General features: G+C 39.3%; 1 protein-coding gene across 3 annotated transcripts in view; it reads right to left on the bottom strand.

Moving 5' to 3' along the window:
- Positions 1-14002, bottom strand: part of FTO (FTO alpha-ketoglutarate dependent dioxygenase) — a 377970-nt gene that overhangs the window by 266889 nt on the left and 97079 nt on the right. For all 3 annotated transcript variants that reach the window (XM_032324553.1, XM_032324552.1, XM_032324554.1), the window contains exon 2: positions 3847-3924. In XM_032324553.1, the coding sequence (XP_032180444.1) occupies positions 3847-3924 (78 nt within the window). The remainder of the gene's footprint in view (positions 1-3846; positions 3925-14002) is intronic.

The raw sequence follows: 14002 nt of genomic DNA, 5'->3' as shown, positions 1-14002 counted from the left end.
TTAGTGCTCTGAAAATATCATGCCAGCTCTTTCTGGCCTGCCAGGTCTCTGTGGATAAGTCAGCTGCCAATCTAATATTTTTACCATTGTATGTTACAGACTTCTTTTCCCGGGCTGCTTTCAGGATTTTCTCTTTGTCACTGAGACTTGTAAATTTTACTATTAGGTGACGGGGTGTGGGCCTATTCCTATTGATTTTGAGGGGCGTTCTCTGAACCTCCTGAATTTTGATGCTCGTTCCCTTTGCCATATTGGGGAAATTCTCCCCAATAATTCTCTCCAGTATACCTTCTGCTCCCCTCTCTCTTTCTTCTTCTTCTGGAATCCCAATTATTCTAATGTTGTTTCGTCTTATGGTGTCACTTATCTCTCGAATTCTCCCCTCGTGGTCCAGTAGCTGTTTGTCCCTCTTTTGCTCAGCTTCTTTATTCTCTGTCATTTGGTCTTCTATATCACTAATTCTTTCTTCTGCCTCATTTATCCTAGCAGTGAGAGCCTCCATTTTTGATTGCACTTCATTAATAGCTTTTTTAATTTCAACTTGGTTAGATTTTAGTTCTTTTATTTCTCCAGAAAGGGCTTTTATATCTCTCAAGAGGGTTTCTCTAATATCTTCCATGCCTTTTTCGAGCCCGGCTAGAACCTTGAGAATTGTCATTCTGAACTCTAGATCTGACATATTACCAATGTCTGTGTTGATTAGGTCCCTAGCCTTCGGTACTGCCTCTTGTTCTTTTTTTTGTGTTGAATTTTTCCGTCTTGTCATTTTGTCCAGATAAGAGTATATGAAGGGGCAAGTAAAATACTAAAAGGGTGGCAACAACCCCAGGAAAAAATGATTTAACCAAATTAGAAGAGATCCAAAATCATGAGGGGGGAGAAAGGGGATAAAAAGAGGTTCAAAAAGGAAGAAAGAAAAAAAAAGAAAAAAGAAAAAAATAAAAATAAAAAAGAAAAGAAAAGAATTAAAAAAAAAAAAGGAAAACACCTAAGAAAAATGTAAAAAAGAAAAAATATATATATTAGATAAACTAGTAAAAAATCGTTAAAAAAGAAAAAGGTAACAGTTAAAAAAAAAAAAATTTTACCCGAAGGCGAGGAAAAAAAAAAAAAAAATGAAAAAGAAAAAAATTAAATTAACTGCAAGACTAAAAAAAAATCACAGGGAAAAAGCCATGAGTTCCGTGCTTGGCTTTCTCCTCCTCTGGAATTCTGCTGCTCTCCTTGGTATTGAAACCGCACTCCTTGGTAGGTGAACTTGGTCTCGGCTGGATTTCTTGTTGATCTTCTGGGGGAGGGGCCTGTTGTAGTGATTCTCAAGTGTCTTTGCCCCAGGCGGACTTACACCGCCCTTACCCGGGGCCGGGGTGAGTAATCCGCTTGGGTTTGCTTTCAGGAGCTTTTGTTCCCTGAGCGCTTTCCGTAGAGTTCCGGAGGACGGGAATACAAATGGCGGCCTCCTGGTCTCCGGCCCGGAGGAGCCGAGAGCCCAGGGCCGCACTCCTCAGTGCGCCCTCAGAGAACAGCACCCAGTTACTCCCGTCTGCCTGACCTCCGGCCGCGCTCCGAGCTCTCCGAGCCTGCGACCAGTTCAAGGTAACACCGAGCTGTGAGCTTACTGTCGGCTCTGTCTCTGTAGCCGGCTTTCCCGTTCCAATACCCGCAAGGTCTGCGACACTCAGACACCCCTGATCCTTCTGTGACCCTGCGGGACCTGAGGCCACGCTGAACCCGCGTGGGCTTTGCCCCGGTTTAGCCTCTGGAGCGATGTCCCTCAGGGGAACAGACTTTTAAAAGTCCTGATTTTGTGCACCGTTGCTCCGCCGCTTGCCGGGAGCCGGCCCCTCCCCCCGGGGTCTATCTTCCCGTCGCTTTGGATTCACTTCTCCGCCGGTCCTACCTTTCAGAAAGTGGTTGTTTTTCTGTTTCCAGAATTGCTGTTCTTCTTCTCTTCGATCTGCCGATGGATTTTCAGGTGTTTGCAATCTTTAGATAAGCTATCTAGCTGATCTCCGGCTAGCTGAAGCAGTCTCAGCCTGCTACTTCTCCGCCATCTTGACTCCTCCCATAACTTGGTTTTTAAATTAACAAATGTATGCATTAATTCACGCACCCATCCAAGGAAATTAATGCAACACCCACCAGCCACCTACCTGCCAGGCACTAAACAAAGCACAGAGCATGGGGGAGACAAGCGTAAAAATAAAATCACAGAGATAATAAAGGCGCATGTAAAGTGCTACGGATGCACACAAGAGGGAGCAGAGACAAGTCTCCACACTGCGGAGGTGTCAGGGACATCCTACAAGAGGTGACACATTGCTCACGGGTAACAACAGTTCACCAAGGGAGGGAGGAGGCGAGGCAGCAGAGGATATAGCATGAAGGCCCAAAACAGGAGACTGCCTGGCTAGTCTGAGCTCCTGACAAAGACCAGTGCAGGTAACAAGATGAAAGAGTTGGTGACATAAGACTAGAAAGGCAAGAGCCAGGCAAGGAGCAGCCACTGCCGGTTTTGAAGCAGGGGGGTGACATGGTCAGATTTATGTCTTGGTTGGAAAATGAGCTATAGCTCTAAGGATTAAGAAAGAGGGACAAAAAGGAGAAACCAGAGCAATCCAGAAAAGGACTGATCCAGTGAAAGACACGTCCTGGAACTGAGAGTAAACTGGAGGTCCAGGGACCTGAATGCTAGATGGATGAACTTCTTCATTCCTGTCTCCCTCCCACGGTTACCGAGAATCATCATATACAAGTGCCTGCTAGGTGCTGGAGAAACAAAGATGAGGGGCGCAATTCTTATCCCCAAGAGCTTACATTCTGGTAGGAAAGAATAGATGAATGTGGACTATTAGTGCGCACCCAACATGCCTTCCCCTCCGTCCTTGGACTCCAATTTCCCTGTGGGGAACCATCCATATCCAACTCACAGTCCATACAGTTTGAGTGGACATGGTCCTACCTGAACTTAGTTCCACAAGGGGGTGCATGAACGAGACTGGGCAAATGGGAGTCTATCTCACACTCCTGAACGCAATGACTGGTTCAGGAATAGGCACAGGATTCTAACCAAAGATCACTCCCAGGAAAATCAGATAGAACCAGAAAAAAAGAAATGGCTACCTTCTTCTAAGATCCCATGTGCTTAAGACCACATACCCCTTGGGCTGTCAGACTCCTCCTAGGTACGCTAGCAGGTCAGAGCCTAGCCAGCATGGAGTCACACAGGGGAGAGCCAAACCACAACACAGAGAAAAGCAGGGATCCAGATGACATCCTTTGAGAAGTTGGACTCAGCCCCGTACTCCTAGATATCTAAGTTAAAGGAAGTCAATAAATTCCCCTTTTGCTACAATCAGTTTGTTGAGGTTTTTACCACTACTTCAGGGAAAGAGACTTCGAACGCCATAACTGCAATACAATGTGATAGTCATGACAGAGGTATTTACAAGGTCCAAGTAGCACAGAAGAGAGTGCGGCCGATTCTACTTTAGGTAAAGTAAGTCAAGGAAACTTTCACAAAGAAGGTAATGTGTAAGTGAAGCCTTAGCCATCTATCTGGCAATGAGGGAAGGGGCAAAAGGATATTCTGTGCAAAAGAAACAGAACGGAGTGGGGGTAAGGAAGTAGAAGCAAGCATGGAAAGTTTGGGGACAAAGAAGGTAGTCTGCTGTGCCAAAGCCCTAAGTTTACAGCAGAAAACAGATCGGAAGAAACTGGGATGTGAGGAGTGAACTGGAAGCCCAAATCAGACCATTTCATTCTCATTTAACCTCTCCAGACCACAGCTGCTTCACAGATCAGAACAAATCAATACGAATTGATACAAATATGAAAAGATCTTACCTGCTGATAGAATTCATCATCCTTGGGGGTCAGATAAGGAAGCCACGTATCTTCAAGCTCTTCCAGGAGCCTCAGTTTCTGTTTAGAAATAATTATGAATATAGGTGACTGAATATAAAGTCATCAGAATGTAAGACAACCCCTAATTTTTCCAGTAAGACAGTATCAAGACAAACTTAGCCAACCTGAAGGTAGAAACTTTTAGAGATAGAAATTAGCCAAATGCCTATTATAAAATGTATTAATTTAATTATATACATTTAAATTACACATTGTATAAAGCATTAATTCAGAAATAATGGTTTTATTCACTCTCATATTCCATGAACAATTTGATTCACCAATCTTGACATGTTTCTTTGACACCAGGGTCTTTTTCATCACTAGAATTACTCTTTGAGAAACCTTATACAGTTTTTCAGAGCAACCTTCCTGTCTGTATGGTCTGCTTGAGACACAGCAGTTTCTGAATGCTTCTATCACACAAACACTGGAGATAGCAAATCAAACCACAGTATCCATTTACACAATGTCAGGATATTTGGAAGATTTATTCATCCTATAAATGTTTATTTGATACAGTATCCACTTACATGTTACTTTTTTAACGTGATCTTTCATTTCTAGAATAAGTGCTAAATCCGTGTTAAGCATCTTCGCTTCTTTTCCAATTTTATGAAGAAACATTTTCAAACATCCACCGCTAGCACTGTCTGAGGCCATTTCCAAGTCTTCCAGAACAGTACCATGCTGTTCAAACAAAGTGACTAAGAGAGGACCCCATATTATGAAGTTATTTCATAAAGAATCGAATATATATAAGGTGATGTCCTCCTTCGGAGGGATTTTTTTTCAAAGAATACCTAACGCATGTGGGGTGTGTGTGTGTGTGTGTTTGTGTGTACTCACGACAGAGAGAGAGTGAAAGAGTCCACCTGGCATATAAATGGCTTTATGTGTGTGTATGTGTATAAAGACACAAACTCGTAGAGAAATTATCTATATACCACAGAAAATTTCTCAAAGGGGGAAAAGACAGAAAAGGTGGAAACAACTGATTTTCAAATAAAACAAATAAAAAGACACATATTCCGGCTGTTATCAACACCTTTGTAAGAATTACAAAATGGTGTGCCTTGCTGTGGTTCATTGTAGCCCTGTTCCATGGGGCATGGCTTGAGGAACACAAACTGGAATTTAGCCCCCATATGCTCCAATGGACACTGTCTTTATATGCAGTCAGCAACCTGCTCAACCAGATACAGGGAACCTATCACTCTCTCCTACCCCAATAAAGCAGCCTTCTTTCACAGACCTATCACAGAGTAGTCCAGAGAAAATATCCTTTGGGCCAAACTTAAATCTTTCTGTATCTTTTTGCAAATTATCCCAAGTAAATAAAGCAAAAAGGAATAGAAATATAGCAACCAGTTGATCTAAGAGAGGCAAAACACTCAAGTTTACTCATACAAAAGTCTGATCTATTTATCTAATGAAAGCTTTCTGCTTGGACTCAAGGTATTTTCTCATCTACAATGGTAAGACTGGCTTAAAAGTTAAACTACTAATAGTTTTCCTTTATGAAGAGCCTAGAATACGAACAGAAACCATTAGTTTAGATAAATTCATTGGTTAAGTGGCCTGTTTTCAACATCAGCTATTATTTGGGGCATAGAAAGAACTAATGATATTTTCATGCATATACTTATGTATTTATACACTTCATCATAAATTTAATCAAAACTATATCGCAATTGTCACTGCGACCTCAGGAAAGCCTGTATTTTCCTATGAATCTTTTACCAGTCCTTTTTATAGGCAGAATACTTAAATGCCCCCTCACAGAATTTAACCCATTATTAAAATCTCTGAATAATTCAAATGTACATGAAAACTCAAAACTTGAAATGGCTACGCCTTATAAATACCACCTTAAAATAAATAAATAAATAAATACCCCCTGAAGATCTCTTCAGGCAAGTCTATAAGGCTAATCTGCGTATAAAAAGGAGCACAAAAGGCAACACCTCTAAGGAATTAAAGACTTTACCTTAATGAGAATAAAGAGCAAGAGACCTATTCCATAGATCAAAAGGAACCATTGGAGGCTGAAATTCTATTTATAATTAATACTTAAGCTATATCATTACAAAAACAACCTACTTCCCAGCTCAGTTGAAGTCCAGTGTATCAGACAGGCAATAAAACATTAGAACTTGGAAGGCTGTATCAAAAGGATAAAATTTTACAGGAATGTCCCTACTATAGGACAAGGAGAATATAAATGGTCTCTTTCCACTGGAAATTTTAATTCTGATACTGTGAGGATCATTATATCTACATGGCAGGCAATAATGTGGATCCAGAAGTCACTCCACTTAAGACCACACATCTGTAATCTATTCTGTGTATCAACATTCACAGCCTACAATTTTACCAATTAACTAATGAGATCAATTATAAACAATAATACTTATGGACTTAACAAGAACTTTTGGGTCATCTCCACCTTGGTGAACTCAATCAGGAATTAAGATTAGATTAAACTGGTAGTTCATGAACTCCACATAGTTCTTAAGAATTAAAATTGCTTTATAAAAAGGCAAAGTCACTCCGAGCATGGCTATGGAGAAAAAGTCCTCTCAGACTCTAGACTGCAAATTAGTACAATACCAACGGACAGCAACCGACAATTCCTATCCAAATATAAATGTGTTTGCCCATTGGCTCAGAAATCCCACCTCTGAGGATTTTTTTCTTTGGATATACTTGTACGATGTTAAGAAGAATGTATGTGCAAGTTTTACCCACTGGATCACTATTTGTAGGAATAAAGCTTGGAAACATACTAGAAACACTTAACTGTACACTTTAAAAGAATGAGTATTTTGGTATGTAAATGTAATCTCAACTCAACAAAAAGATTAGAGACAATCCCATCCACAGAGAATAGCAAAATAAACCATGGTACATCCAATGTACAAACAATGAGATACCCTGCAACGGTTAACAAGAATAAAAAAGCTTCCCTTAGCGAAAGGAAGAGCTCTCCAGAATATCTCAGGAAGTAGAAGACAAGAGACAGGCTATCTGCTTCCATGTGCATACAGAAACATAAAAGATATGTGACCACCATGGTTGCCTATGAAGTAGAGGTGGGAAATGACTGGAAAGGGGTATGGGTCAAACAAGGCTATTCAAAATATTCCCGGTGTACTATTTTCATTTTTATACAAGGTCAACAGATTGCCTATTCAACACATTACCTATTATTTTTTTTTAAGATTTTATTTATTTGTTAGAGAGAGAGAGAGAGACAGAGACAGAGCGTAAGCACAGGCATACAGAGTGTCAGGCTAGAGGCAGAGGGAGAAGCAGGCTCCCTGCCAAGCAAGAAGCCTGATGTGGGACTCGATCCCAGGACGCTGGGATCATGACCTGAGCCAAAGGCAGCTGCTTAACCAACTGAGCCACCCAAGCGTCCCAACACATTACCTATTATTAACTCAAACATATTACTTACTAATTCTTAATGTAAAATTCAGTATAAAAATGCGGACGCCATGATTCATTACTTTGTTTTAGAAAATGGGTATCTTTGGGATATGCAGTGTGTATTGGGGGAAACTCTCAAAGACCAGCGCACTAAAGAGTGAAGAGGGGAAAAATAAAAAACAACCCAGCTCTGACAACTTGTTTTGTGTCAAATGCCAACTAGTCAATAAACACACAGAACATTAAAATGCTCTCTGGAGTGGAGGTAGAAGGTGCTCAGTGTTTGACTGTCAGGTCTGGCTAACTGCTGCTCCTTGGCCTGACGTACGGGTAAATCCACACAGCTGGGCCCTACCACACACTGCTCAGCTCACACACTTCTTTGCTGTCGCACTGGTGTCAAATACATCAGGCAGCTCACAAATGCCCCCACAGAAGCCAGAGAGTGCAAAACCCAAGCCTCCCCACCTAGTAGGAGGAGCACATAAGGGCTACGCCACTTTCCAGAGCTCCAGCAACGAAAGAACACACACGCACAAGACCTTAAGAAAAACACACTGCCGGGACGCCTGGGTGGCTCAGTGGGTTAAGCAGCTGCCTTCCGCTCAGGTCATGATCCCAGCATCCTGGGATCGAGTCCCACATCGGGCTCCTTGCTCCGCAAGGAGCCTGCTTCTCCCCTGACTCTACCTGCCACTCTGACTGTGCTCGCTCTTGCTCTCTCTCTCTCTCTGACAAATAAATAAATAAAATCTTAAAAAAAAAAAAAAAAAAAAAAAAAACACTGCCATTCAAAACCATAAAGGATTCAAGTTGGAGACTGAACGTGAACCCTAAGCCTCTGACTTGCTGTGAGAAGTTAAGCTCTATCTGAGCTTGCCCATCTTGTCAAAGAGAGACGCGGTTTGAGAATCGTACAGTTATTATATTAAAAAGATTAGCCAGATTATGACTCTTCATAGGAGGGGGAAATCTCACCTACAAATAAAATATATTTTCTTCAGTTTCTTCAGATTATGCTGCTAACTCCTCTTATTCTTTATCCTTTGTTCATTTTCCACATGATTTTTAACCTATGAATCATATTTTGTTGGGTTCGATAAAAATTTAATTTTGTTCTCTGATTCTTTTCAAAATAAATCACAAATAAAGGCTTATGAATGTTTAGTGTAAAAACAATCACCTGATCTTCTGAGGGTTTCGAATAATAAGTGGGAAAACTGACCTAGTCCCTAAGCAGGGCATTGAGTGTAAGTAAAAAACCCCTGAGAAAGACACATCCAAACTAATGCCACAAAGATGAGTAAAAACGAAGAGCTAAGCCAAAATAAGTATAAATAAATATCTTATATACATGTATGCCACATTTGCTTTAAATGAAAGGGGAAAAAATAAAGTGCTTTGACCACTTCAAGAAACTCGGAATTCACTTTCCTATGCTTGCTGAAAATAATGGCATGGAGCAAATAAACAGAATTTGGAGGAAAAGAGAAGAATTTCAGTCCAGACTCATCACTTCCCACATATGTTATACAGTTTACTCATCTGTAAAACACTGTTTCAAAGAGTGCTACGAAGATTAAATAAAATCAGTTATGTATATTAGTACATTTCACAAATGATAACCTATGCAGATATTAACGAAATGGCTTTCAACTAGGGGGTGGGCTTGCATAACAAAGCAAGAGTTAAGAAGACAAAAGTTAGTTCTTTTTTTTTTTTTTTTTTTAAAGATTTTATTTATTTATTTGACAGAGAGAAATCACAAGTAGATGGAGAGGTAGGCAGAGAGAGAGAGAGGGAAGCAGGCTCCCTGCTGAGCAGAGAGCCCGATGCGGGCCTCGATCCCAGGACCCTGAGATCATGACCTGAGCCGAAGGCAGCGGCTTAACCCACTGAGCCACCCAGGCGCCCGACAAAAGTTAGTTCTAATATCAGTTCTACCCGTCTAGATAATACAATTTGGAACTAGTCTCTCATCTCCACGTGAGGTATAAATGAACACATACAGAGATCTAAGAACAGGGCTTGGCCCATAAAAAAAAAAACCCTCAATACACTCTGGCAACCACTTACTGTTATTTATTCTCTTATTCTGGATAATGAGTTTTATTTAGTATTACGAATTGTCTATAAAAGAATCTATGTGTAACCCAACAAATTACACTTTCTGCCATAAATTCATGCTACATGAGAAATTCAGATATTAATTTACCTGGGTGAGCTACAGCAAAAACATGTAAAAGCTCTCCATAAAATTTTATATATATAAAATGCCTCAATTAGCTATGCTGGTGATAAAAATAAAAATTGTCATAAAATTTTAGAACAGGTGAAGAAACAAAAGCCCATCCAGAGATATAAGGTGACTGGAAAGAGATTATGTGGCTGGTCATAAGAAAATCACAACTCATACTCTCATTTTCCAAGTAGAGGTCATTCCCACTATACTCGAACCACACCAACTCAGAGGCAACAGAAATTTTATCTTTGAACAGCTGTTCAATTTTTAACTTAAAAAGAACATATAAATACAAAAATCTTGAATGATTTTAATTAAAAGCAATCCTACTTTTAAAATTTAAAACAAATGCTTACAGCACTAATTTTGGACACCCAAGTATTGGCTGCTTTGATAACTCTACAATGCTTTCAGGAAATTCTTTTAAGAAATTTACTTAGCATTTCTTGTTGTTTCCAATAATGGGAGCCTACGCTATTACAGACCAAAAATTCAAGCAGACTAAATAATCTCATAATCCACAAAATATCAGAAAAAAAATCTTGGGAGGATTTTGCCTCAGTAGTAACAAAAAAGTGACCCTACACTGCGGCTCTGCTCTTTACTAAAAATTCTTAAATCAAGACTAAAAAAATCCGGGACTCCTGGATGGCTCAGTCGGTTAACCATCTGCCTTCACTCTGGTCATGATCCCAGAGTCCTTGGATCAAGCTCCGTATCCTGCTCCCTGCTGAGCCTGCCCCTCTCCCTGCTCATGCTCTCTCTCTCTCTCAAATAAATAAATAAAATCTTAAAAAAAAAAAAAAAGACTAAAAGGATCAAGCTATTTCTAACCAAAACCACAAACATGGAAAGCAAGTTAAGACTATAAGGCAAAGTAATGGAAAGAAAAATCAATCAACTGAAACTGGTTTTAAAACGGTACCAATGACAGAATTAGAAGTACATTTTAAAAACTAGGGGTGCCTGGGTGATTCAGTCAGTTAAGTATCCAATTCTTGATTTCAGCTCAGGTCATGATATCTAGCCCCAGTCAGGCTCCACACTCAGTGCAGAGTCTGCTTGAAGATTCTTTCCCTCTTCTTCTGCCCCTACCCTCAACTCAAATAAACAAAATAAAATCTTTTAAAAATAATAATGTAATCAATAAAATAAAAAAGTTATATAACTCTGGTTCATAAGCTCAAAAAGACTGAACATCCTAAGTAGAGAAACAGAAGAATAAAGAAAATTAATTCATGTTTCTAGACATGTCTGAGATGAAATACAAACAAGACAGGATTCAAAGCAGATTAGATGTCATAGAAGAAAAGAACAGTGAACATGAAAACACATCAGTGGAAATTATCCAAAACACAGCACAGGTTAAAAAAAATTTAACGGGGTACTAGTGAGCTGTGAGAGGACATTAAGCAGTAAAATACATGTAATTAGAGTCACCAAAGAATAAGAAAGAGAATGGGAAAAAGAAAAAGAAATGGCCAAAAATTTTCCCAGTTTTATGAAAACTATAAATCCACAGATTCAAGATAAATATTCACAGAACCCTAGGCACAAAAAAAAATAAGGAAACAACACTATACCACAATATAATCAGATTACTTAAAATCAGTGAAAAGAGAAAATCTTAAAAACAGAGAAAAAGAAAGTCTGTACAGAGAAACAAATCATTACATGGACTATCTCACTGGAACAATGTTCGCCAGAAGACAGAGAAAAAATATTTTCAAATAACTGAGAGAAAAATACTTGTCAATTAGGTTTCTATAGCAAGCCAAAATGCCTTACAAAAACAAAGGCAAAATAAACATGTTTGCAGATAAAGAAAAATAAAAATAACTTAGTATCAGCAAAACTTCACTGTAAGAGATGATAAAGAAAGAAATCCAAGAAGAAAAAAATGACACTAGATAGAAATCTGAGTTTACACAAAGGAATAACGAAAATCAAAAACAGAAACTACACTGAAAATATAAAAGACCTTATCCTCTTTATTAAAATCTGTATGAAAGATTAACTATTTAAGGCAAAAATAATAGTACATAGTGGGGTTTATAATATATGAAGTAGTGAAACATGTAACAATACCTCAATGGTCGAAGAGAAACAGAAGTATATTGTTATAAGATTCTTAAACTATATTTAAACTAAAACAGTACTACTTAAAGAAATATTCTATTAAGATAAAGATGAATGCTAGAAACCCTAAACCAAGTTATGGATAATAAGAGTTACAGGTAATAAGCCAACAAGAGAGGTAAAATGGAATCATGAAAAATCAATCCAAAAAGGGAGAAATAGAGAAAAAAGGAGAACAAAGGTTAGACAGTAAAATGCTAGAATTAAACCCAACCATATAAACAATCACATTACATATAAATAGTTTAAACAACTTAACTGAAAGAGATAGCCAGATTACATTTTTAAAAAATCAATATCCAGCTCTCTGATGCCTATAACAAATCAACTTCAAAGTTAAAAGGAGAAGAATGGATATAATAATATGACCATAGTTAATGCTACAAAACTATACACTGGAAAATGGTTAAAATAGTAAAATTTAATGTTACATATATTTTGTGACCTCCCCACCCCCAAAAGAATGACTTAAGAAAGTAAAGAATGGAAAAAATATTTACACCAGTAGTACTCATCAAAAAAAAATTGAAGTAGTTATATTGATACCAGATAAAATGAGTTTCAGAGCAAAGAATATTATAAGAAGTAAAGACTGTCATTTCATAATGATAAAGGAGTTAATTCATCTTAAATTAAGATATTTAATCTTTTTTTTTTAAAGATTTTATTTATTTATTTGACTGACAGAGATCACAAGTAGGCAGAAAGGCAGGCAGAGAGAGAGGGGGAAGCAGGCTCCCCGCAGAGCAGAGAGCCCGATGCGGGGCTCGATCCCAGGACCCTGGGATCATGACCTGAGCCGAAGGCAGAGGCTTTAACCCACTGAGCCACCCAGGCGCCCCAAGATATTTAATCTTAAATATCGATGCAACTAACAACAGATCTACAAAATACATGCAGTGAAAACTAACAGAACAGCAAACAGAAATAGATGATTTCACAATTACAGGCAAAGATTTAAATATCCCCCTCTCAATAAGCAGACAGAACACTCAGTAAGAATACAGAAGACGAACAATATTATAAACCAACATAAACTGACAATTATACAATATTTAACCAAACAACAGCAAAATACACATTTGTCTCAAATACACACAGAAGGTTTGGCAAGACAGACCATATCTAGTATCAATATATTTCTAAAAATTCAGATCATTAAAAAATACATTCTCTGGGGGAGAATGACGTCAGGAACACAACTGAGTAAGACATCGCTCAGCTGTATGCCCCCCTCAGCAAAAACAAACTGGCATGCATAGACATAAGCTGTAGGATCCAGCACCATACACTAAGGGACTGTAAAGGTGTCTCACCCACCTGAATAGCAAGTATTAGATGTACAAACCTAGATCCACTACTGACTCCAGCCTGTCTAAGCCAAGGTCCAGGAAATCCTGGAGAACACTGACTTAGACAACTATCAACAGACAAGAGGGCCCATGTGGAAGTGTCAGAATCCAGTGGAGAAGTTCCAGCACACCATATAAGCAAGAAAAATCCATGACTAGACATGTTGGGAGGATAAGAGGAATGACTTGACTTTATCCATGTTACTTCTCCTATGGGGGGGGCACATGTTAGTGTGCAGAGTACCCAGTACCCTTCTTAACCCATGTTTCTCCCATGGTTAAAAGTGAAATTTTGTGAGTAAGCACCTGGCCTCCCAATCTGTATGGGATGCTGCCGAAGAGGACCATTTCTCTCTCATCCCACCGAGAGTACCAAGTCATAAGCTTCACAACTGGGAGGGTGGGTAGTGACTGGCAGGAGAACAACTGGCAAGGCTTAAAACATACATGTTAAAAGGACAAATATCCTATTAACCATACCATGGGCTCCATTAGAAAGCCAACCAACAAGATGCTGACATCACCCCACCCAGTGATCTGATCCCTACAACTGGCCCAAGAGTACCCACCCAGTGCTCCACAGTTCTCACCCACAAACCCCCATTCTGTAGCAAGCAGGAAGCTGACAAGAGCACGCTTTTCCAGACAGCTATTGAGCATGCACAGACAGCCATTCTGAATCTGAGGAGATCAAACAGAGATTATAAACCTGAGCATTTAACACGGCCTGCAAAAGGCAAGCTGTCAGTACTCTATCTGGTGCTTTGCAAAACTGAGAGAAGACATACAAGCTTAAGAATTCTGCCACAAGAGGGAGCAAGAAGTGTGGAACACGGATATTCACAGGTTTGAGAAAGCCTCAGAATCCCTAGTAGGGCTGACAGAAGATATTTCTCTCTGGACGTCAGTCAGTGAAGACTGAAGGAGC

This window comes from Mustela erminea, chromosome 19 (assembly GCF_009829155.1).
Source record: "Mustela erminea isolate mMusErm1 chromosome 19, mMusErm1.Pri, whole genome shotgun sequence".
NCBI classification, from domain to species: domain Eukaryota; kingdom Metazoa; phylum Chordata; class Mammalia; order Carnivora; family Mustelidae; genus Mustela; species Mustela erminea.
The sequence above is the reverse complement of the archived record's forward strand: the minus strand, read 5'-3'. Positions and strand labels throughout refer to the sequence as shown.